Source organism: Cucurbita pepo, chromosome LG20 (assembly GCF_002806865.2).
Source record: "Cucurbita pepo subsp. pepo cultivar mu-cu-16 chromosome LG20, ASM280686v2, whole genome shotgun sequence".
NCBI lineage: Eukaryota > Viridiplantae > Streptophyta > Magnoliopsida > Cucurbitales > Cucurbitaceae > Cucurbita > Cucurbita pepo.
Window position 1 is genome coordinate 3,585,865 of NC_036657.1, and position 25,587 is coordinate 3,611,451.

The window sequence follows — 25,587 nt, forward strand, 5'->3', positions numbered from 1 at the left end:
ACTTTACTCACTCAACTCGCGCACACAGTAAACAGAAAACCCTCCCTCCTAAACCAGTAGCTTAATACTGAGAACCTTACTCCCTCAAACCACGCAATAATAAACACGAAATCCTCCCTCCCTGATCTCCTAAACCGACATCATTTGTGAGAACTTTACTCCCTTAACCCGCGCAACAATAAACACGAAATCCTCCCTCCCTGATGTCCTAAGCCGACGTCATTTGTGATAACTTTACACCCTCAACCAGCACAGCAATAAACACGGAATCCTCCCTCCCCAACTTCTTAAATCGACGTCATTCGTGAGAACTTTACTCCCTCAACCAGCTCAACAACAAACACGAGATCCTCCCTCCCTGATCTCCAAAATCAGTAGTTTAATTCATGGTCGTTGTACACGTGCATTAGGCGAGTATTTGTCCTTAGCTTCCTTATTTAGCTATCTACCAACTATACAAGTTTTGAGTAAACGAAAATAAAAATTAATCCCTAAAAAGTTCGAGGAAAATCATTATTTTTTTCCCCATAAAATATATATTGGGCCTGAACATACAAAAGCCCAAGAAATAAGCATCAGCCCAATAAATCGATATTGGGCCTGGAAACACAAAAGCCCAATAAATAAGCCTCGGCCCACCCATTTTATTTATTTTTTGTTATTATTATTATTATTTTTTAATTTTAAGATACTTTTTTTAGATAAAGGGTAAAATTAAAATTAAAATATGTTATTTAAACTAACAAAAATTTAGCTTTAGATCCTAATGAACTCGAAAAGATAGATTTATGTCGTTGATTTAAAGGTATCACGGGTAGAAAATATATACAAATTTGAAACGAAATAGAACAGAGGAGCAATGTAATTAGAGAAGAAACGTTACCATATTTGATGACAGGTCAATAGAAGTAAAGTAACCTCGAGATAGAAGGTAGTAGAGGAAAAATCGGAAGACGTCATTTTTTAGAACGTTACTCCCTCAACCCGCGCAACAATGAACACGAAATCCTCACTCTCTGATCTCCTAAATCAACGTCATTTTCTGGGAACTTTACTCCCTCAACTCGAGCAGCAATAAACACGAAATCCTCCCTCCCCGATCTCCTAAATCAGTAATTTAATTCTGAGAACTTTACTCCCTCAAACGGCGCAATAATAAACACGGAATCCTCCCTCCCTGATCTCCTAAACCGACGTCATTTATGAGAACTTTATTCCCTCAACCAGCACAGCAATAAACACAGAATCCTCCCTCTCGAGAACTTTACTCCTCAACCCGCGCAACAATAAACACGAAATTCTCCCTCTCCGAGAGCACAAAAGCCCGAAAAGGAAGATACACAATTTTTTTCCCATAAAATATATATTGGGCCTGAAAGCACAAAAGCCCAAGAAATAAACCTCAGCCCAATAATTTGATATTGGGCCTGGAAACACAAAAGCCCAATAAATAAACCACGGCCCAACAATTTGATATTTTTTGGCACACGGGAGTTCCGACTGAAAGAAATGAAATTAAACCAACCAAACGCAACAATAGTAATGGAGATGGCGACGGAAGGGCGAATGCAGCGAAACGCTGTGTTTTGAAGCAGATCGGCTACGGCGAAGCGATGGAAGGTCTCGGTTTGTGTAGCAGCTTGATAATGGAGATGGCGCTGATGAGAAGAAGAAGACAGAGGCCAACGAAAGAGGCGATGAGCGCACCGGCGCCATGGTCGCAGTAGGCGGAGAATTTGTCGCAGATCTTGTTCCATCTAGCGTGCTTATTTCCGTTCTTTCCAAGCGCCGCCATGAAAGTCGCTGCGCCGTCGCCTGCCGATGCAAGAGCCACCGTCGTCTGCCGCCATTTTGATAGATCGGTGAGTTAAAATGTTATTGGTGTTGTAGGTATAGGAATTTTGAAATTAGGATGGGGATTAGGTATGAAGATGTATTTACCATGTCTAGAATGGCGATAGTGGGAAGACGGAAGCCATGGAAGCGGTAATCGGGTCCGAAGATGTCTAGGGCTATCATCAACCAGTTGTGTAGAGTGGCCACTCCATTCGCTACGACGAAGAATCTGCAACAAGTACGTACACTCTCATTTTATGTATATAAATTACTTTTATTATTATTTTCTTCATAGAATTAATATTGATTTTTGCTAAATCGTATTTATCGTTAATTAAATATTAGTCAAATAGCAATTTTAGTCTATTCATTAAATTTCATAAGCTTTTATTAGTCCAAAGGTATTATTATGGAAATGTGTTTTAGTTAAATGGCATTTTGTACTTATCTAAAAAAGAATATCATAACTTTTAAATTTTTTAATAATACTCTTAATTTTTTTTAAAAAAATCTAAAATAAAAATATTTCTAAGGGTCCCAATGAAAATAGTTACTATTTTATTTAAAAATAGTCTACCTTCAACTTTTTTTTTTTTTTATAAAAACTTTAAAAGCATTAACCTCTTTTATTTTTTATAAAAAAAAGCTTTAAAAAATTATTATCATCCGAAAGAAAAACGGTCTATAGACATCTCTTAAGATTATGTGATAAAAACTGTCTATAGACATCTCTTAAGATTATGTGATAAAAACCGTCTATAGACATCTCTTAAGATTATTTTATAAAAATTGTCTATAGACATCTCTTAGATATCCGATAAAAATTGTCTATAGACATCTCTTAGATTATCTGATAAAAACTGTCTATAGACACCTCTTAGATTATCTGATAAAAACTGTCTATAGACACCTCTTAGATTATCTGATAAAAACTGTCTATAGACACCTCTTAGATTATCTGATAAAAACTGTCTATAGACACCTCTTAGATTATCTGATAAAAACTGTCTATAGACACCTCTTAGATTATCTGATAAAAACTGTCTATAAACACCTCTTAGATTATCTGTCTATAGACACCTCTTAGATTATTTGATAAAAACTGTCTATAGACACCTCTTAGATTATTTGATAAAAACTGTCTATAGACACCTCTTAGATTATCTGGTAAAAACTGTCTATTGACATCTCTTAGATTATCTGATAAAAATTGCCTATTTAACCTCTCTTAGATTATCCATTCTTAGATTATCTATGAAAGTTTTTAAAAAGAGGTTTAGAGTATTAATGAAACATTTAGAAAATTAATTGTATTTTTCAAACCTTTTAAAGTAAAAAAGAGTATTTTTAAAACAAAATATTACAACTATAAATATATATTTTTAAATGTTAAAGATTTTTTTTTTTTCTTTTTTTTTTTATGAATTGTTTTAAAAGTTTATAGATATATATTTTTTTAGATTTTTTTTTTTACTCCTACAAAGTTTAAATATATTTTTATTAATTTAACTTATTTATATTATTTTCTTAATTGGGTGCGATTTATACCTTTAGCCTTTTGAAAAATTGGATAAAATTAGACTATTAATTACTACTAAAAATAATAGTTTTTTAATTTGCAAAAAAGTGTCTAATGATGTATTTAGTACTAAGAATAAATGGTTATTCATGAAAGATCAAATACTTTACCTTAAAATGAAATTTTCACAACATGAACAAATATGGACTATATTGTTATAAATTTTAGATTACAAGAATTAAATTATCCCAAATTAAATCTTAGTTCCTGAATTATTTCAAAAAAAGATACCAGAATTAAATTATTATATACTAAACTTTAAAACCTAAACTTTACCACATTCATCATCTAAAAAACATCAATAATCATGAGAGAAGCAAGAGTCACAAAAGTGAACAGAAAATAGGTGAGAGGGGTTAGTAAGTTTGTTGAGCTCCAAGTTTTTTCTAAGCTTCATGTATTTTATTGGCCCTTTGAATTAAAAGATCCATTAATTCAATTCACAGACAATTATAAATGGATTCTTTTTTGAATTTTTACTAGAAATAGGAAAACGATAGATGAGTTTTATCATGGAACTCATTCTGCTAACGGGTTTTATCATACTTTAGCTACCCTAGTAACTTGACCGCTTTTCTATGATATTAGTTGTTGCTTCATTAGATTTACTTTACTGATAGCTTCACGATTCTACTTTTACCGTATAGAGTTTGGTCACACACGACATGATTTGGTTATTAAGTCTAGAAATGGTTAAAAAGGGGTAGAACCACAAAAATCATAGAAGAAAAACAAAAGAGAGGCACAATTTAAGAAGCTTACATAAACGCAGGAGTGTGCTGAAACCTCGCAGATATAGTGGCAGTAAGTGGAGCAGTTCCAACGGTGGCAACAACAACAGATTTGGACTCCTTATTAAGAGCCATCACAAGGGTTGCTGAGACAGTGGCAAAAGAAGCCACCAATCTGACCAAAACAAACCCCCATCGCCACTTCCTCGTTGGCGGCGATGCCACTGCAAGATGGTTGTACTCACCAACCTCTGCTTTTGCTGCTGCTTCGGTCTGTAAAGAAGCCATGGATAATGGACAAACAACCAAATTCAGCGTCTTGGATCTGTTTCTTACTCGGATGAGGTACTTATAATCACTTAGATTTAGCTGAACTTTGTTGAGTTTGAGAAGTAAACGAGTTATTTCTTTGGATGGTATGACTACTACTGCTTGTTTGTTCCTAATGTGATGCTTTTTGGTGGTCTGCTTAGTACCACCATTGTATCTACCTTGCCTATTTCCTTACCGCATTACACCTAACCCATCACCTTTTTCCTCCTCTTTCAAAGCTCGGTTTGTTGGAACTAAAATTTAATGGTTGGATCTACAACGAGTTTGAGATAGAGTTTCTTGTTGTAATGCGACTTAAGTCTCACATTTGTTAAGAAAGGATGAGATTGTGGTCATGAGTATATACGTATGGGATAATATATTTGTTCGTATGAGACCTTTTTTTTGGATGAAACCCAAAATCGGAAGTAGATAGTATATATCATAGTGGAGATACGTGGTAGATTTATTGTCCTTTTAACAATTTTCTTCTTCTACTTTTGCTTCTTTTCTGAATTATTTGTTTTCTGACGCCAATTGATCCTCTGGTGATGAACGACATTTTATCCATTTTTTTGGAAAAAATATTTTTCCTTTAGGATTTGAACCCACGAGGAGTTTATGATTCATTAAGAAACTTGTTTGGCTAAACGAGATTATGAACTGTACTCTTAAAGTCTTTTAAACCAATCTCTTTATCCATCTTTTTAGATATGCAATTCTAGAATTCTTTCGGTAAAATTTATCATAAATTGGAAATTATTCTTGACAAATTATCAAAGCTGAGAGCTTTACCATGATTTTGAAACAATATATTAAAATTGTTATAAAATCCACATTTAATTCTTTAGAATAAATTTTGACGGTACTTAAACCGCACATAAATATGTAAAACTGTACATTAAAATGATTTAAAAAGAAAGAAAAGCTACATGCACAAACACAAAAACTAAATATTTAAAAATACTGTTACAATGTGACTGACAGTTTTAAACTTTGGGATGTATGAAAGAACCTGAATTTGTATCGAACACTTAAGAAGGACGTGTAAATTTTTTAATCTACATTCAATCATTATTAAACAACAGCCACATTGGGACACCCTCATTCGATAATAAATGAAGTCGCTAACATTCCTAACCCGAAACAATCCTAATTAGCTACAAAGACTACTTTGGTTTACTGATTAAGTGAAAGGCAATAACCGAGGTCTATAAAGAGGCATCAAACATCACCACACATATTGTACACCTTTGTGTCTAGCTATTTATATGAATGTGCATAAAGAAGGGACGGGACATCTTTCTCCTTTTATTTAGCTGTAGCGGCACCTCACAAACTTGTTATTGAGGCAATACCATCCTATAGGCAGGTGTTTTCGAGTGGATGCACACACACACGTCTTTTATTCATATTCCTGCACAGTTAAGAGCAAAGTAGCACAAAAAACGGGAAAAATCATAAGAAGACATACACATCTTGTAGCACATTATATTTAAGATTTAGTATTCAAATTCAACACCTAAGAGTAAAGACTATGTCCACAGACCGAACGGATCAGTTTAATCTGATTTATCCTCGCTCACACCCTTATTAAGAAAATTTCTAGGAGGTCACTTAATATAAAATTGTTCTCAACTAAATACGTATAACTTTTTGGAGTTCTTATGATTGAGCCATCTAAAAACAAGATGCACTGCCCTTCTTGGTATTACTAGTAATTCCAATTATTATATCTTTAGAATCACTTTTATTCAGAGGTGGTCTCGATTTATTCATCTATCTTTCGCGACCTTCATACCAAACACCTGACAAAACGACTCCAAATAAAATAAAGTAGGCCTAGGGCTTACGTTAACGAGCCCGTCTAGTGAGTTCATGCGCACGTGAGTGAACCGTGTGTCAAGAAATACTATATATCCAACCCTATCCAGAAAAAAAAAAAAAAAATAGAGCCTAAAAAACATCTAATAAATATGAGGTCCACCGATAAGGTCAACCCATCATAATGCATATTTCATATAAATACATTTTCCGATCCCAACCGTGAGATAAGCACTCATCTTATGTTTAACATTTTTCAAGTAAAAGTAAAGGATTCATGCACGATTCACGTGCTCGGGTTAGAAGGCCATGGAAAGCAAGTCATTATTAGATAGTTTTCCGCATTTTCGTCTGTAGGATAGTATTGTCATGTTTCAACTTTTAGACTCCAGTTACGCGGTTGCTAAACCTAACTTGATGTGTCGATCTATAACTATTCGTAGAATAATTTAACAGATTTTTATAGCTAATTTTGAAAAAACGAACGATAAAGCTAAGTAAATTTTAACCCGATAACCTTCGGAAGCTGTCATTGGCTAAATTAAAAAAGAGGGAAAAAAAAAATTAAAAGAAGGAATGAAATAAGAAGCTAAAACGTATTTGTCAACAATGGATAGTGACATTTTTTGCAAGAAGATAAGAAGAAGAACTCACCCTTACAGCTCGACAACAATGGCGACTGGTTCCAAATCTCTCCAAGCTTTTCTCCGTCGCCGTCGTTTACTCTCCGCCGTCGTACTCTTCCTTTTCACTTGCTTCTTTCGTCTAACTGCATCTCTCCCGTTCGCCGCCGGCGAGCAGAGAGAAAACTCGGCCGTCGGATATGGATACCGAGTTAGATCGGGGCGTGTTGACCCTACCGGAAAGTCGTTGACCGCCGATCTTGACCTGATCGAAAAATCGTCCGTCTACGGACCTGACGTTGAGAGACTTAGCATCCAAGCCAGGTGAATTTCTTCTGCTTCTTTTATTTATTTATAAATATAAAATATTCTCAGCACTTTTATAAAATTATTTAAAAAAATATATATAATTTTTCATTAATTATAAATATGATTTTTTAATATTTAAACTTTCAAATTTATATTTAATATTTTCAAAAATGTATCTACATTTTTTATTTTTTATTTCATAAATACATATTTAAACATTTTTAATATTTTATATATAATTTTAGAAATAAGAATTATTTTTAATTAATTTTAATTTTAATTTTTAAATTTTTTTTTAAATTTTTTTAGTTTAAGGGAAAAAATAATTAATTGTAAAATAAATAAATAAAATATGTTATTGCAGTTTTGAAACCAAAGATCGGCTGAGAGTGCGAATAACAGACTCAAATCGGGAACGATGGGAAGTACCGGACGAGATAATTCCCCGTCGATCGAACTCCCGTATCCGCTCCCTGCCGGAAAGAGACGTCGGCTCACCGGAAACCTCTGTCATTTCCGATCCGGCTTCCGATCTCATTTTCAGCCTCCACGACACCGCACCGTTCGGCTTTTCCGTGCACCGGCGATCATCTGGCGATGTCCTCTTCGACACATCGCCTAATTTCTCCGATTCGGAGACTTTTCTTGTCTTCAAGGACCAATACATTCAACTATCCTCTTCGCTTCCCAAGGACAGATCGTCTTTGTTTGGCATTGGCGAGCAAACCAGGAAGTCGTTCAAGCTCGTGCCGGATAAAAGTAAAACTTTGACGCTTTGGAACGCCGATATCGGTAGTGTTAATACTGACGTGAACCTCTATGGTGCTCATCCCTTCTACATTGACGTCCGGTCGCCGTCTCGCGATGGTAAAGTTGCGGCAGGGACGACGCATGGAGTTCTGTTACTGAACAGTAATGGTATGGATATTATATACAGTGGAGATAGGATTAGCTACAAGGCTATTGGTGGAATCATTGATTTATACTTCTTTGCGGGTCCGTCACCGATATCAGTGATAGATCAGTATACGGAGCTTATTGGGCGGCCTGCACCCGTGCCTTATTGGTCGTTTGGTAAGTCTTCCTATTGTCTCGATATTTATGTCTGTGAGATTATTTTGAGATTTCATCTACAGCAACAGTTAGTGTTTGCAATTGCATGGTTCTTTTGAATTTGTGTATCAAACCGATAAGTTCAATTTAATAGATTGGAAGATTTCAAGGATTGGGGATTTGTTCACGTTCTTTCCTCTAGTTTTTGCAACATCAGGTCAATGATTTGATCCTGTGGCTTTTAAAGAGACAATGAATTTGAATAGAAACTGACATTTCTACAATTGACTTTCTGTTCTTTAATCGAGTCTTTCCTATATGAAAGCGATAAGAGAAGATATTTCTCAATATTGATTCTTATAGTGAATTCAGACCTAAGTGAGCTGATACTAGCCAATTGCTTGTTATAATCACTTTATTTTTTAGAATTCAAACACCATGTCCATGTTCATGTTCATGTTCATGCTCTTGTTATAGCGAATTCAGACCTAAGTGAGCTGATACTAGCCAGTTGCTTGTATGATCACTTTTTTTTTGAGAATTCAAACACCATGTCCATGTTCATGTTCATGTTCATGCTCTTGTTATAGCGAATTCAGATCTAAGTGAGCTGATACTAGCCAGTTGCTTGTTATAATCACTTTATTTTTTGAGAATTCAAACACCATGTCCATGTTCATGTTCATGTTCATGCTCTTGTTATAGCGAATTCAGACCTAAGTGAGCTGATACTAGCCAGTTGCTTGTATGATCACTTTTTTTTTGAGAATTCAAACACCATGTCCATGTTCATGTTCATGTTCATGCTCTTGTTATAGCGAATTCAGATCTAAGTGAGCTGATACTAGCCAGTTGCTTGTTATAATCACTTTATTTTTTGAGAATTCAAACACCATGTCCATGTTCATGTTCATGTTCATGCTCTTGTTATAGCGAATTCAGACCTAAGTGAGCTGATACTAGCCAGTTTCTTGTTATAATCACTTTATTTTTGAGAATTCAAGCACCATGTTCATGTTCTTGGGGATATGTGCAATCACTTTATGAAAAAGAAAGCACGTTCTATTCATTTGAACTCTAATGCAATATTACAGTAACAAGTAATTAACAAATCGTTCTTGTCTGAAGGTTTTCACCAATGTCGTTATGGCTACAAGAATGTTTCTGATATTGAGACTGTAGTTGCTCGTTATGCCAAAGCCGGCATACCTCTTGAAGTTATGTGGACAGACATTGATTACATGGATGGGTATAAGGACTTCACTTTTGATCCCATCAATTTTCCCGTGGAGAAAATGAAGAACTTTGTTGATAATCTTCATCAAAATGGACAAAAATATGTGCTCATCTTGGATCCCGGTGTGTTTTTAGCAGTGCAATCGTTTTCATTTATTGTTTATGTTCATGTATTTTCTTATACTGTTTATGTTCATGTATTTTCTTATACTGTTTATGTTCTGCAGGTATTAGTACAAACAAGACATATGGAACATACATCCGAGGGATAGAAGCTGATATCTTTATAAAATATGACGGGGTTCCATACTTGGGTGAGGTTTGGCCTGGACCTGTTTACTTCCCTGATTTTCTTCATCCAAACAGTGAGATTTTCTGGGGTGATGAGATTAAATTATTTCGAGATATTGTTCCGTTTGATGGTCTTTGGATTGATATGAATGAGATATCAAATTTTATAACCTCTTCAACCAGCTCATTTTCTAATCTTGATAACCCTCCTTACAAGATTAACAATGCTGGAGTCCAACGTCCAATTAACAATAGGACTGTGCCAGCATCAAGTCTTCATTTTGGTAACTTGACAGAGTATAATACTCATAACTTATATGGTTTCTTGGAGTCAAAGGCTACTCATGCCTCATTAGTAAAAGTAACGGGCAAAAGACCATTTGTTCTGTCAAGATCAACTTTTGTAGGCTCTGGGAAGTACACAGCACATTGGACCGGAGATAATGCTGCGACTTGGAATGATTTAGGTTACACAATTCCATCCATTTTGAACTTTGGACTCTTTGGAATTCCAATGGTTGGTGCTGACATATGTGGATTTTCTAGAGATACGACGGAAGAGCTTTGCCGACGTTGGATTCAGGTGCGAAGTTCTCTATACAATTCACTGGAATCAAAACTCTTAGGAATCATGAATCTCCACAGTGGTATGATATTAGCCACTTTGAGCATAAGCTCTCGTGGCGTTGCTTTAGGCTTCCCCAAAGGGCCTCATACCAACGGAGATTGTGTTCCTTAGTTATAAACCCATGATTATTCTCTAAATTAGCCAATGTGGGGTTCCCTCCCAACAATCTTCAACAATCCTCCCCTCGAACAAAGTACACTATAGAGCCTCCCCCGAGGCCTATGGAGCCCTCGAACAACCTCTCCTTAATCGAGGCTTGACTCTTTCTTTGGAGTTCTCGAACAAAGTACACCCTTTGTTCGACATTTGAGTCACTTTTGAGTACACTTTCGAGGCTCACAATTTCTTTGTTTGACATTTGAAGATTTTATTGGCATATGGCTAAGTTAAGGGCATGACTCTGATACCATGTTAGGAATCACGACTCTCCATAATGGTATGATATTGTCCACTTTGAACATAAGCTCTCATGGCTTTGTTTTGGGCTTCCCCCAAAGGTCTCATACCAACGGAGATTGTGTTACTTAGTTATAAACTCATGATCATTCCCTAAATTAGCTAACGTGGGACTCCCTCCCAACAATCCTCAACAAAAACTTGTTTAACTTTTGCAGTTAGGTGCATTTTACCCATTTGCTAGAGATCATTCTGACAAAGGATCCATTCGTCAAGAGCTTTATCTTTGGGATACAGTTGCTGCATCAGCCAGGAAGGTGCTTGCACTTCGCTATAGCTTACTTCCTTACATCTACACGTTGATGTATGAGGCACACAAAAAGGGGACACCAATTGCACGCCCTCTCTTCTTCTCATTCCCTCAGGATATCAGGACCTATGAAATCAACTCCCAGTTTCTACTTGGAGCAGGTGTATTGATTTCTCCAGTTCTGAAGGAGGGAGCTATTTCTGTTGATGCATATTTTCCTGCAGGAAACTGGTTTAGCCTCTTTAACTATTCCGAGTCAGTGGCTGTAAATTCAGGGCAGCAAATCACTCTAGACGCACCTGCTGATCATATAAACGTGCACGTCAGGGAAGGAAACATATTGGCATTACACGGAGAGGCAACGACAACACAAGCAGCTCGAAAGACAGCGTTCAAGCTTTTGGTAGTCGTCAGCAATGGTCAGAGCAGCTCTGGAGAGGTGTTCTTGGATGATGGAGAAGTGGTGGAAATGGGAGAAGAGGGAGGTAATTGGAGTCTGGTAAGATTTTACAGTGAAGCAGTTGGGAGTAAGTTACTGATCAAATCTCAGGTCATAAATGGAGGATTTGCTTTGAGCCAGAAGATGATCATTGACAAGGTGACCATTGTAGGCTTTGAAAGGCCTAAGAACATGGGTGGCCTTGGCTTAGATATAAGCAAGGGCGCAAACTTGGATGGTAATTCAGGCATCAGAAAAACGTATGAGTACTCTGCCAAGTTTGTTAATGTCGAGATCTCGGGCTTGTCCATTTCTATTTGGGAGGAATTCGTAATGGAATTGTCACCATTAAATTGAGTGTCCCATCATCTAATAGCACGTCTTCCTAAATAAAAGAATCATCTTTGTCGATGACATTTTAGGTATTTCACATGTAATACTATGATATTTTGTACTTTTATTATAGATCGTTGAGTCGGTATCAAGATTAGTAGTTTGACATTCGCCATTGAGGAATGGCCTTATAGGGCTCCCTTCTGCCTTTGCACTCGAGGACCAATCTTTGTTCAAGACATAATTGCAGTATCTACCTGAATGAAGTTAACAACTCATTAAGGTCCAACCCAAATTGAGCAAAGGTGGCCACTTCGGAGTATAGCTCACATTCAAACATCTGATTTGGTAATGGGACAACCTGAGCTACTTACTCCTAATTGAGTAAAGGTGGCCACTTCAGAGTATAGCTCACATTCAAACATCTAATTTGGTAATGGGGCAACCTGAGCTACTTACTCCTATTAATTCTCCTTCACTCTGAAACCTCGAAAGACTCTCTTGTCGAACCCCTTTATATTTGTATCAAATTTCGGCCGCGCGGAATCTTGAAATTTTTGACGAAGAAACTTAGTTGAACTTAGTAAAATTTGATACAAAAAATCTTAACTTATAATTGATGTTTAATAATTATACATACATATATATATATACATACATATATATATATACATACATATATATATATACATACATATATATATATATATATATATATATATATATTAATTAGAATATTAAAAATGCGGCTTATCCTAAACCTCGGTACCAAATATATAAATTTTCATAATTTTAATTAGGTTAAAATATCATTTGGTTGATTCTTTTTCAATTTCTCTATTATTTATTAGGGTTAAAATATCATTTGAAAATATATTCCTAAAGTATATTTGTTTTACATGAAAGTTATTATTATTTAACAAATTCGATAAAAATTAAGAATAATTTTAAGATTTATTAAAAATATAAAAATCAAATTAAATATTTAAAGTATATTGGCCAAGTCTAGTAAACTTTAACCTTTTTTAATATTCTAATTATCATTATTTTATTTTAAAAAAAATATATTTGTTAACTATTAACAAAATTGGCAAATGTTAAGGATGATCTATAAAATAATAATAATAATAATAATCCAAAAAATTCAATACAATTATACGTTTTTAATTTATGAGACAGTTATATATATATATACGTATATTTAATTTAATTTAATTTTATAGTTATTATTTTATTATTTATTATTTAATTACTCTTAAAAATTAATATTTAACTATTTAGAATATATTAAAATTGAATGGTAAATCTTAATCAAATATTTAAAAATAAATAAATAAACAAAAATACAGATATTTTACCAACTAATTGTTACTTTTATTAAAAAAAAAAAAAAATTAAAATAGCCCTAATTATAGATTGATTTGATTATTTATCTAGATGGTTTAAATTTCCAAAATTTACCAACGGAAAAGGAATATTGAAAGGAGAAAAAGAAAATGGGGGCTCTTTGGTAACGTTGAAATGACATTTTGCCCAATTTACCAACGAAAGAACGCCCCAACTTCCGATCAAACAACCAGTTCAGATCAGCTACCTTCGTCCATCTTCATCTTCCATTAATGCCGTTTCTGAGCTAGCATTCTGGAGGATCAATTTGCTTCTCTCCCACTCAATGGCCAAGCCCGAAAGGGCTGTTCTTGAACCACTCGGTGAGGAGTTCGATATATCCACTCATTTTCGTACTTCAATTAGATCTCTCGCCCTCTCCCCTCTCTCTGATTCCCAGACCCTAATTTTCGCCGGAACTAAATCTGGGGCACTTATCTTATTCTCTGCAACTCCGGAATCTTCAAGTTTTACCGCACTTGGTTCGGAAACAACCGGCTTGGATGCTGCTTCTAGAGTTGTCTCTTCATCGGAGGGGTTTTCACTTGTTAGGAGTGTTGCGGTTAGCGTTTCCTCAATTGTGTATTTGAATGTTCTTCGTGGAATTGATAAGGTTTTAGTACTTTGTTCCGATGGGTTTCTGTATATTGTTGATTCACTTCTTTTAGTGCCAGTAAAGAGGTTGACCGGTTTGAAAGGGGTTTCTTTGATTACGAAACGAATTAGGAGTAGTGAGTCTGAGTGTTCTAGCTTGTATGGGAGGGCGGATAGTAATTCTGGATTAGGGAGCCCAAGGCAAAGGCTTTTGCAGAGACTGGGAAGTGGAATACGAACAAATGGCTTGAAAATCAAGGAGTCAGAATGGCCGCAGGAAGAAAGTAATTGCGTTTTTGCAGCTCTAGTTGGTAAAAGGTTGATTTTATTTGAAGTTGTTCTAGGTCGTCGAACTGGTAGAAACGAGCGAGGTATTAGTGATGCCAATGAGTCCCTTCTAATTTTGAAAGAGTTACAGTGTACTGAAGGAGTTTCAACAATGGTGTGGCTCAATGATTCAATAATCGTTGGAACGGCTAGTGGCTATTATCTCGTTTCATGTGTTACAGGAGCGAATAGTTTAATATTCAAATTACCAGAGTTATCGAGTCCTCCATGCCTTAAATTGTTGCAGAAAGAGTGGAAAGTGCTACTATTGATGGATAGAGTAGGCATCACTGTTAATGCGTACGGTCAACCCGTTGGTGGGAGTCTCGTGTTTCATGACCTCCCAAATTCTGTTGCTGAGATATCTTCGTATGTGGTTGTTGCAAGTAGTGGGCAGCTGAAGTTGTATCATAGGAATACTGGTAGTTGTATTCAAACTATTACTTTTAATGGAAGCGGAATTGAGCCTTGCATTGTTGTGGACGAGGAAGATGGCAGTGGTGATGTTATTGCCGTTGCTGTGACTAACAAGGTATGCCCATTTATTAAGTCCAAGAAAATTTTATTTTGTCTTGCAATTTGAAGGCCTGCGATACAACACAGGGTAAGAAATTCACTAGATCAATAGATGTTATAACTGTTTTACATAAAACAGATCAATTTGCAGATAAATATTGAGCTGTGCGATCGATCTTGTAGAATTAGAGAAAGTATATATATACTTTAGGTGTGCATTCCAATGATGAGATGAAATTAGAAAAGGAGGGAGAAAAACTATCCTATCCTAAGGAAATTAAAAAAAAAATGCACAGCGAAGATAGGCTATTTATAGCTGGAAACGTAGGTATAATATTTACAAATTTACACCAAGTGAGAGCCAAAGAAGATAAAAAATCAAAGAAGTTGTCCAGGCAGTTCTCTTTATTCTTGAAGATACAAGAGCTCCTGTTGTTTCTCTGTATTGAGGAAATAAAGTTTTTTTATGGCAAGCCGGGACATTCGCTTTGTTGTGATGTATTTGGGGGGAGAGGCATAGTAGAATCTTCAAAGGGGTTGATTGAGAGTCTTTTGATGCTTGGTCCCTTGTAAGATTCAATGTTTCCCTTTGGGTGTCAGTGACGAATTCCTTCTATAATTATTGGGTAGGTCTTATTTTGCTTGATTGGAGTCCTTTTATGTAGGGTTGTTCCTTGTTGTGGGCTTTGTTCCCTTGGATTCTTTCATATTTTGGAAATAGAAGTTGAGTCTTTTTTTCCTAAAAAATGCTCCTGTTGTTCCAATTAGTAAAGTTGAGCCCAAGGATTTTCTTCTCCATCTTGAATGAACGACCAACCAAAACAGAGGCAAGCAAGGCAAGCGATTGCCTAGACAAAGTAGTGGACTAGCTAAAGGTAGTGAAGATCGGCCCCTTAAAGCCAAAGCGAAAGAGCAGTTAGAGAAAGAAAATGGGAAATGGAAAAGCAATTGACCTTTCATTTATGAATGAAAAATACAAAAGTATTATAGCTCAAAATTCGAAGAGTTGACAATGAACCCCTCAAATTGGAATTTATCCAATGTGAGGTTTAGACACAAGCTAGTTTTGACCCAGCACCTTGTTGAAGCTAAAAAATAAGTTCTCTTATCTCTTCCCACTCTATTTAGTGTCAAACAACCTCTGATATTTTCCACTCATAACTCACAAAATATGGAAAAGAATGTGTTTCCCCAAAAGTCTTTTATTTTTGATATGTGTGTGCCCATGAGGAGTTGTGGACACCTTGACTATTCTCACTAGAATTTTTTTTGACATTACTATGTTTGGTTTTTAAGGTTATTCGTATAATATTAAATTTTATTTTAGAAACTTTATATATGTGAGGCATGTGATGGAACTGATATAAATATTATGATCCATAAGAAACTTTATATATATGAGGCATGTGATTCTCTTTTCTGTTTTCATATATTGTGACGCCTACTGAAAATGTATTGCATGGAAGAATATGTCTATATATAGCATCATGACTGATGCTTATTTAATTGTTTCTAGATTCTCAGCTAGTTCTAAATTGTTATTTAAAGTTGCTGTTAACTTTTATTGCTTGGCTTGATAATCATAGGTTATGTGCTATAAAAAAGTGCCTTGTGATGAACAAATTAAAGATTTGCTGAGAAGGAAGAATTTTAAGGAAGCAATCTCTTTGGCTGAGGACCTAGAGTGTGCAGGTGAAATGTCCAAGGATATGCTATACTTTGTTCATGCTCAAATTGGATTTCTCTTGCTTTTTGACTTGCAATTTGAGGAAGCTGTAAATCACTTTTTGCAATCTGAGACAATGCAGCCTTCTGAAATATTTCCATTTGTGATGAAGGACCCAAATCGTTGGTCCCTGCTGGTACTTCCTCTTTATGTTAATTATTAGTTTCCTTGCATCATGTCTATTGGCCTAAATAACTTGATGCTGTCTGCCCCTTTTATAATTTCATTACACATCAATGAAATTGTTGCTTACAAAAAACATTAAAAAAAAAAAAAAAATTCATTGGAAAAAAGTTCTGCAGCACAACTTTTATATTGGGCTACTTGAAAAGGAACTAGAGAATTTGAAAGAGAAAAATTAAGATGCCGACATTGGTCGGGATAAAGTTTTACATGCGGCTGGTCAGAGAACGCTTACTCTTTGTATGTATTTTTCTAAGAAGCAAAACATTCATCCATGCCATAAAATATTTAATTTGTAGATTCTGTTAATTCTTTTGTTACCTTGTATTCTAAAGGCAAAAATTTTGGTTGTCCATTTTATTTCTAGATGCACAACTTGAGAGTTCAAATTAGTTTCAAATTATTTATTGGTGTCTTTTCTCTAGAAAAGAATTCACCGTTTCGATATTGTAGTTTTAGTGTTTCAAATTTTTAATTCTCAGATTCCCAGAAATCGGTATTGGGCAATGCATCCTCCCCCTGCTCCTTTTGAAGATGTTATAGACGATGGCTTGCTTGCCATCCAAAGAGCCACATTTCTTAAAAAAGTAGGAGTAGAAACTGCTGTAAATGAGGATTTTCTCTTGAATCCACCAAGTAGGTCAGATTTGTTGGAGTCAGCCGTAAAACATATTGTCAGGTATTTGTATTTTATTTATTGATTTTTTAGTTAAGATTCTCTTTTAGATATTTTTATTAGTGTGGACCTTTTTCTGTCTTTAAGTTCCTTTCTTTTTGGAGCAAAATGTGATGAGGATTGTGCTATTTCTGGGTCAAAAGTTTGTTTTCGCAACTCATTTAATCTTCTTCTTTCTATATTCCTATGTTTAACTTAAAGAAGGATCTTCCTATTTCTTTTCAGCCCAATGAATGATAATAGGGTATCATAGCATTTCTCCATATGATTCTAGGCTTATACTAGGTTAATTAAGAATACCAGAGAGAAACTGCAAGAACTGTTGAAAATCTTTTGAAGGAAGGTTCAGTGGCCATGATCAAGGGGGCAGTGGAAGTACAATTAGCAGAATGCTAGTATCGTCTTATTTTGATTACAAATTTGGTTCTAGGAAAAAGAGAACATGAACATGGACGGTTGCTGGTGAAAATATAACACCTTGACATGTACATCATCTTTCTACGCAATTAGCTAATGCTAGTTTTTCGCATGCCCGTTTATATCCTTTCATAGTTTTTCCGTATAAAAAAAGCGTTTTAATGATCTATGGCCAAATGTACAGAATATGGCCTGAAATTGGAATGCCTCTCTAGTAATTAGAGCAACTTTTTGATTAACATGGACTGGAGAAGATTTTTCTAACCTCCCAGGCAGAGCGTTTCCTCTTTCCCTGGCCATTTAGGCAGTATTCCCTTTGTTTTCCAATGATACGTTTTGTTCTTATCATGTATTCCGACATACATATGTATACATATGATATTTTCTTCTTTCTGAAGGAATTATGAGATTGGGTTTCTTGTCACTTGTAGTTAGCAGCCTTTGTTGAGAGCCTTATGTTTCCTCTCGTTTTTTTCTCTCCTTTTCATTGATATAAAGTTAGTCTTGTAGAAAAATTATGAAGAAAAAAAAGCTTAGTATTTCATTTCTGTAGTTCACTTCTAGATAATATAACGTGGCCATTACTTTTTGCAAAGTCAGTGATAAGTTTTGCTTCTTCTTTATTTATTTATTTATCTATCTTTTTCTATATATATTAAGAAAAGTAATATCTCTATCTGTCAATATAGGTACTTCGAGGCATCCCACCAAAAAGAATTAACATCAGCCGTTAGAGAGGGAGTTGACACTCTATTAATGTGCCTATATAGAACTTTAAATTCTATTGATAAGATGGAAGAACTGGCATCTTCGGCAAACAGTTGTGTTGTGGTATGCAGTTCTCTTTTATTGTGTTTACTTTTCAATAGTTATGTGTACATGTGTTCCTCCATATTTTTACTCATTATGTTATGCATGTCATATTGAAGAAGACATTTTCTGTATGCTGTGTTAACATATTTTTACTCCTTTTGACCATTAACATGATCAAGGCCCCAAGAAAACACGAATCCCTAGCCACAACTGGGGCACACCTTCAACCTAATCAACAACCTTTACCTATCATTTTGGAAGGAGGTAATTATTGTCTGATGCCTCCATTCACATGACTCGTGGACCGACATCAAAGCCTCCTTATAGAATATGGTCAATCGACTCTTCATAAGCCCTTTCCCAGATAATAAAGACATCATCTACCTGCTATAGCGTCAATACGGCCTCACAGCTGTGCACCCATGCTGAATGGACCTCATTTGGTAAACTTAAGCTTGAGTTTTATCCATGACACCCCCAAACTATTCTAGTGATTAGACAATGAGCACCTATGGAGATTGGATTACAATTCGAAACCTCCCTCTTCCTATCCGCTCTGAGAAAATTTTTAGATACATTGGTGAGTGTTGTGGAAGATATAAGAAGACCACTAATCACATGCTCCATCTGCCGCTATAGTGCCAATACGGCCTCACTGCTATCCACGTTTGTTTTGATTAACTTCTAGGCCAAATGATTCTGTTGCATAAATTTGAAATGCCAAACTTAGTGCTTGGAATTTGGGTCTTCGTCGAAACCTTAATGACAATGAAGTTGCTGATGTGCCAGCCTCTTATTTTCCCTCCTTAATTAAGGAATATTGATGATTCGTGGTTTTAGCCTCTGGACCCTCCTAAATCCTTCACAGTACGATCATTGATGTAGGATTTAATACATTCTAAATACTCATCTCTTCACAACCTTTATTCGGTGATTTGGAGGGACGCTTATCCTAAGAAAATTAAAATCTTCTTATGCGAACTTTGTCATGGGAGTATCAACACCGTTGATCGCCTTCAAAGGAGAACGCCTTATATTTGCCTCTCACCTTCTTGATACGTATGTGCCTTTCTAGCGATGAACATCTGTGCCATCTATTTGCCCACTTCTCTTTTGCTTCTTGTTACTGGTTTGTAATGCTGGATGCTTTTGGGTAGTCAATGTCTATACCTGGTAACATATATGGTGTTTTTGCTTCCATCTTTGTGGACCATCCTTTCCGTGGTGTGAAGAAAACGTTGTGGCTGGCTTTCAACAGTGATTTTTTCTAGTTTTTTTCTTGACTCTTTGGTGTGAATGAAATGGGAGAATTTCCAGGGGCTCTTCCCTAAATTTTGATGGTTTTTTTGGATTTAATTGTATTCCATGCTCTTTACCGATGCACGATTATATGGCTTGTTTATGATTATAGTCTTACTACCTTAATCTCCAATAGGAAAGCTTTTTGTTATGCACCTCTCGGTTATTTTGGGAGTTTTTCTTCCCCATTTCTTTCATCAATGAAAATTTTTCCCTTTCTAAAAACGGAAAGTTGCCGTCAAACTAAATGCTGTTAGAAAATTTTAATTTATTAATCCATGAACATTTCATTTGTTTAATTATGGCCTCAAGATAGATATGGTTAGGATGTGGTAATTGCAGAACCTTAGTGGTCCTATGCACTGTAAAACAGACAACTTCAATCGGCGGTGCAGGAGGAGTTGGAATCTTTATTAGAGGACTCTGGACATTTGCGTACACTTGCTTTCCTTTATGCAAGTAAAGGGATGAGCTCAAAGGCTCTTGCTATCTGGCGTATCTTGGGAAGAAATTATCCATCTCGCCTTTTGAAGGACTCCTCTATGGATGAAGGTACTCTGGATAACAATGTTGTAGATATATCTGGTAAGGAAATGGCTGCTGCAGAGGCATCAAAGATTCTCGAGGAGTCGTCTGATCAAGCATTGGTTCTTCAGCACCTTGGATGGGTATATGCCAACTTTACTATTGAGTGGACTTTGAAAATTGCTAGGAATTCTGAGGCGTGGTGCAATATTTTGCTAATCTTAACTGTATGCTTCTATCAGATTGCAGACATCAACCAGCATTTTGCTACTCAGATTTTGACATCAGAAAAAAGATCATCTCAATTGTCACCAGGTATTTTTGCGAACTTGAAGTCACTCATGTTTTTCCTTCCATTTTTATTGGATATTTTTCGATGTAGTTCCAGCTATCTTAGATTTATTTAGGCTAAATACCACCATTTGACCCCCCTAGTAAGTGAATCATTCTTCAATTGTCTCTTAACCGAACAATTTAATACTTGATATAGCATTTGTAGGTTCTAGTAGCTCCCTCAAGGTTTCACCTTCCTTCGAGAACTCGGGAACTAGTAGCTTCAGCAGATAGGAAACCTACTCTATGACTGGATAAATCAGGGTGGAAAATCTGTCAGAAGTCCTCTTAAGAAGTTTAGGAGATAGAGCAGTTAGCCTTATACAGACTCCAGTTGAAGCAGCCACATTTTTTATTTTTTGAATTAATATTATGAGAAGCCATACTTTCATTGAGAAAAAAAATGAAAGAATGTGAAGGGTATCCAAAAAAAAAAAAATCAACCTCCCCAACTAAAAGAGAAAAGAGCTCATTCATTTTCATATTGAAATATAAGAGAGGTGGAGCATCACCCAAAATGGATTTGTATCCAAGAGACGTAGGAATGAGAGTGCCAAGAGAGAGAGAACATCCTTAAGTCAGTTCCCCACCTGCTGAGAGTACTCTTTCTTTTAATGGTCATTCATTTGTATAATTGAATTTTTATGCTTTTCTATTCATTTACTTCAACTCTTGATATTATTATTGTTTTTAAGTCTATTCTATCATCTTTATTCTACGCCGTTGTAACTTTGATTCCCCCATCCCTCCAAACATACATTTACGTTAATGCAACCCGTTTCCCCTATATTTCAGATGACATAATAAGGGCTATTGATCCCAAGAAGGTAGAAATTCTTCAAAGGTGCGTCTTAAATTGACTTCATTTTACTTCCCTTTTTTCTTCTTTCTTTCTCCTGGTAACTAGGCCTAATCATGCTTAACAAACTCCAATTCGAGCTGTAAATAATTTTTTTTTTTCTTAGGGTGCCTTACACAATTCGTTTTGTAATATACAGTGATTACTCATCCACTTAGATTGAAGGTCTTTCCTTGTCAATCCTCCGAATTAGACTTAGGGATCCCTAATGTCTTTAGGCTGGGTTCTTTCTCTTTTGATAAATATATTCTCTGTCTCATCAAAGTGTACATACATTCATATGCATATACGTACACATACACACACACGCATATTCTTTTTTCGTAGTTTTTGTATTTTGCTTCTTATAAAGGTCTTTTCTGGTTGACATCCACATCTTTTTAGGTATATTCAGTGGTTGATCGAAGAGAAAGAGTCTTGTGATCCTCACTTCCACTCACTATATGCTCTCTCATTAGCCAAATCAGCAGTTGAAGTCGAAAGTACTCAAAACCTTGATTCATCATCGGACACAAAAATTTCTGATCAGAGAATTAACTCAATGTTTGAACAGCCAATCCGAGAAAGGTTACAGATCTTTTTACAGTCTTCAGATTTGTATGATCCAGAAGAGGTTCTAGACTTGATTGAAGGATCAGAATTATGGTTGGAAAAGGTTGTTCGGATATTATTTTATTGATTATCCTTTATACAAATCTTTTATCTGAGGTTTTCTATCAATTCCGTTTTTACACTTGGCGTGCCTCAATTCTTTACGCATGTTGGTATAGTAAGCTTTGTTATACGCCAGATTTGCCTTTTATTTAAGGTCATGTCAGGCTGGCATTTATTTACAGACTGGTGTGTGTTTCTTTTTAATCGTTTTTTTCCCTGTTTGACTGGACAGGCTATTCTATACCGGAAACTAGGGCAAGAGGCGTTGGTCCTCCGGATTCTAGCCTTGTAAGTTTCATATGAGACTCTAAACAGTTCTTAAGTTACAAAAGATGCTAAATACGAATCGCTAATCCAGAAACTTAGCTGTAGATTTTGGGTTTCGTTGGGCATTGGAATAATTGTCTCACTTAGATAAATTGCCTGGTTAGCTGCCATGTGTTGGACTTTGAATATCTTCTCATGTGAATTTATAATGTACAAACACCTGCAGCATTATTCAACACTTTAAATATACATTTACATGAACATGATATTCAATTACTCACAGAATATTATTTGATATGTCAGGAAACTTGAAGACAGTGAAGCTGCTGAGCAGTACTGTGCTGAAATTGGCAGATCAGATGCCTACATGCAGTTAATTTTCTTCCTCTGTTTGCTTATCTTTGTTCTTTATGTTTTACGTGCCTTAAACACTTCATTTTCAATGATACGATTAAGACCGCAGTGCATTTTAAAAAAAATTGATTTGTGCTTACGACACGACAACTATAGGTTACTGGATATGTATTTGGATCCTCAAAATGGTAAGGAGCCTATGTTTAAAGCTGCTGTTCGCCTTCTCCACAACCATGGAGAATTTTTGGATCCTTTGCGAGTCTTAGAGGTATCAAATACTGCATCCTTCAAGCATGCACCTATTCCTGCATATATAAACATCAACTTCCTTGATTTAAAAAAGAAAACAAAAAATGTCAGTTAAGGAATCCACATAAAGAAAATTACAGAAAAGCTCTCCAAACGAAGGGAGAATAATTTAAAAGATCCATAGAGAAGAAACCGAAACTGCGTTAGATTTCTTTTTCTGTTCCTCTTCTGATTGTTTGTAAATATTTGTACCCTTTATGTTCATATCAATATTTGGTTTCAAGTGCAGACTTTATCGCCAGATATGCCGCTTCAAATTGCTTCAGAAACAATATTAAAAGTGTTGAGAGCTCGAGTTCATCATCACCGTCAAGGACAGGTTCTCTCATTCTCTTTCTCCTCCTCTCCCTCCCCACAGCTTTTACTGAAGTAAAAAATGACAACAAGAACGTTTCTCTTTTGGTGATAGTTCCTACAACTATGCACATTGATTGTATAGATTTTGGAAAATGTGTGAACATGTGTGAACTATTGGGAAATATTTCTGGTGAAATTAGTTTGTTTAGTGGTGTCATTGTTGAGCGTTTAGCGCTATTAAGGAACCGAAGAGGACGCTGAAGCAGCAGTCTTCCATTCCTCTCCTCCTGCTATTACGCATCGGTTGTCAAACCCCAATTGATTTAACTGAGTAGACTAACTGCAGAAGCTTTAACTACTTACTTTTTCCAGATTTTACATAGTACCTCCCGTGCTCTAGACCTTGAGGCGAGGTTGGCCAGATTGGAGGAAAGATCAAGGCATGTTCAGATCAATGATGAGAGCCTCTGTGATTCTTGTCATGCACGCCTCGGAACTAAATTGTTCGCAATGTACCCCGATGACACAATTGTCTGTTACAAGGTTGGTAACATGGCACTTCTGCACCCTTTAGAAGTTTATATCATATTTATTTCCCATAAATTTAGAACGATCACAAGTATTTCGTGTTTTAGTCACTAAGTAAAAGGTTGCTATGTTATTAGCATAGTCCTCGCTCACGTTTCAGATGCTTTTATGACGTTTATCAATAGAACCACTCCAAATGATTTCGCTTCCTACGTCCCCTGATGGTTCTGGGATGGAAGAGGATTGATGAGCTACTCCTTTGGATAAATGTTATAAGACCAAATTAGTGAAACTATTTACTCCCCTATCTGGTTTCCCATTTCTTTTCACCGATCTTTGAGAAACAGACGCGTTTGGTTACCGTTCTTATTTCGTGATTATCCTTTTTCATAAACATTTTCAGAACTGTATAGAAATTTTGTTTCTTGTTTGTGTTTTTCTTTTCAGTTTCTTCTATAAAACACAAGTAAAAGTGTTATTGTATCATTTTGTAGCTCCATTGTTCTTTATTAAATAAGAGGAAACAAGAAACCAGAAACGTTTAGATTATTAAACGAGCCATAGAGTAAGATTTCTGGCATTTGAAAGCTTCCCCAAACAATCTCCAAGTACCAGTAGTCTAGTCTGTTGTATTCTTGGTTGTGCTAAGAGCTTAACTGTTTTGCATTTCTTTTCTTATGCAGTGCTACCGTCGACAGGGCGAGTCGACATCAGTGACTGGCCGCAACTTCAAACAAGATATCCTGATCAAACCTGGCTGGCTAGTAATGGAATAGTTTTGGAAACTCAACTCAAAGCTTGGGAGTCTTGAAATGTTAGTCAATTTTTGATATGTTAGAGAGCTCAAGAAAATAACTAAGAGACAGCTCCCCTGCTAACTTATGCAGCACCTCTAGATTACTTCTAAATGATGAGATATGGTTACTGTAAATCTTAGTGAGATGTATATTCATTTTCGTGAAGTTTTCGATTTCTGGAGGAATCTGTGGGTTGAAGAATTCGGTGCCAATGGTGTTGGTTACTGCAATTTGCTTTGCTCAACTAAGCTGCATTCCTACCCATATGCGCCTACATCACATGGGGATTAAGTAGTATGCAATCAAATTGTGTCGGTTCAACACTCATTCATCGACACAGTTCAATCATGCAATATGAACTTCAAAAAAAGATGTGAACTTCAAAGATGTGACAAAACATGATGCTTCGAGAAGTTGAAAATAAGTGTAGATTCGGAGACTTCTGAATAGGTCAACCTTTCGATCTGCTGTTGAATCCATGGGCAGGCAAGAGACAACCTGAATAACTGAAACATCTTCGTAGCTAGAGGAAAAGAAACCTGAATAACTGAAACATCTTCGTAGCTAGAGGAAAAGAAACCTGAATAACTGAAACATCTTCGTAGCTAGAGGAAAAGAAACCTGAATAACTGAAACATCTTCGTAGCTAGAGGAAAAGAAACCTGAATAACTGAAACATCTTCGTAGCTAGAGGAAAAGAAACCTGAATAACTGAAACATCTTCGTAGCTAGAGGAAAAGAAACCTGAATAACTGAAACATCTTCGTAGCTAGAGGAAAAGAAACCTGAATAACTGAAACATCTTCGTAGCTAGAGGAAAAGAAACA

General features: G+C 35.8%; 3 protein-coding genes and 2 long non-coding RNA genes across 5 annotated transcripts; 3 read left to right on the forward strand and 2 right to left on the reverse strand.

Moving 5' to 3' along the window:
* Positions 1-1,327: 1,327 nt before the first annotated feature.
* Positions 1,328-4,476, reverse strand: LOC111782642 (CASP-like protein 1B2). The gene is made up of 3 exons (XM_023663426.1): positions 4,178-4,476; positions 1,942-2,065; positions 1,328-1,840 (listed from the first exon to the last, which is right to left on the reverse strand). Exons 1-3 carry the CDS (start codon positions 4,432-4,434, stop codon positions 1,601-1,603), a joined length of 621 nt encoding a protein of 206 aa, XP_023519194.1. The 5' UTR covers positions 4,435-4,476; the 3' UTR covers positions 1,328-1,600.
* LOC111782643 lies at positions 1,730-4,622 on the forward strand. Its single transcript, XR_002813167.1, has 3 exons — positions 1,730-1,862; positions 1,951-2,074; positions 4,188-4,622. It is a non-coding gene; the product is annotated as an uncharacterized LOC111782643 (long non-coding RNA).
* Positions 4,623-5,666: 1,044 nt separating this feature from the next.
* LOC111783420 lies at positions 5,667-7,231 on the reverse strand. The gene is made up of 2 exons (XR_002813373.1): positions 6,937-7,231; positions 5,667-5,875 (listed from the first exon to the last, which is right to left on the reverse strand). It is a non-coding gene; the product is annotated as an uncharacterized LOC111783420 (long non-coding RNA).
* LOC111783419 (alpha-glucosidase) lies at positions 6,866-12,068 on the forward strand. Its single transcript, XM_023664342.1, has 5 exons — positions 6,866-7,229; positions 7,579-8,288; positions 9,396-9,626; positions 9,731-10,377; positions 11,037-12,068. The coding sequence occupies exons 1-5, from the start codon at positions 6,892-6,894 to the stop codon at positions 11,922-11,924; spliced, it is 2,814 nt and encodes a 937-aa protein (XP_023520110.1). The 5' UTR covers positions 6,866-6,891; the 3' UTR covers positions 11,925-12,068.
* Positions 12,069-13,389: 1,321 nt separating this feature from the next.
* LOC111782898 (transforming growth factor-beta receptor-associated protein 1) lies at positions 13,390-25,004 on the forward strand. The gene is made up of 14 exons (XM_023663735.1): positions 13,390-14,739; positions 16,310-16,585; positions 17,115-17,311; positions 18,415-18,556; positions 20,233-20,505; positions 20,605-20,677; positions 21,491-21,539; positions 21,939-22,209; positions 22,441-22,496; positions 22,779-22,847; positions 22,986-23,097; positions 23,368-23,457; positions 23,808-23,978; positions 24,647-25,004. Exons 1-14 carry the CDS (start codon positions 13,573-13,575, stop codon positions 24,737-24,739), a joined length of 3,039 nt encoding a protein of 1,012 aa, XP_023519503.1. The 5' UTR covers positions 13,390-13,572; the 3' UTR covers positions 24,740-25,004.
* The last annotated feature ends 583 nt before the right edge of the window (positions 25,005-25,587 follow it).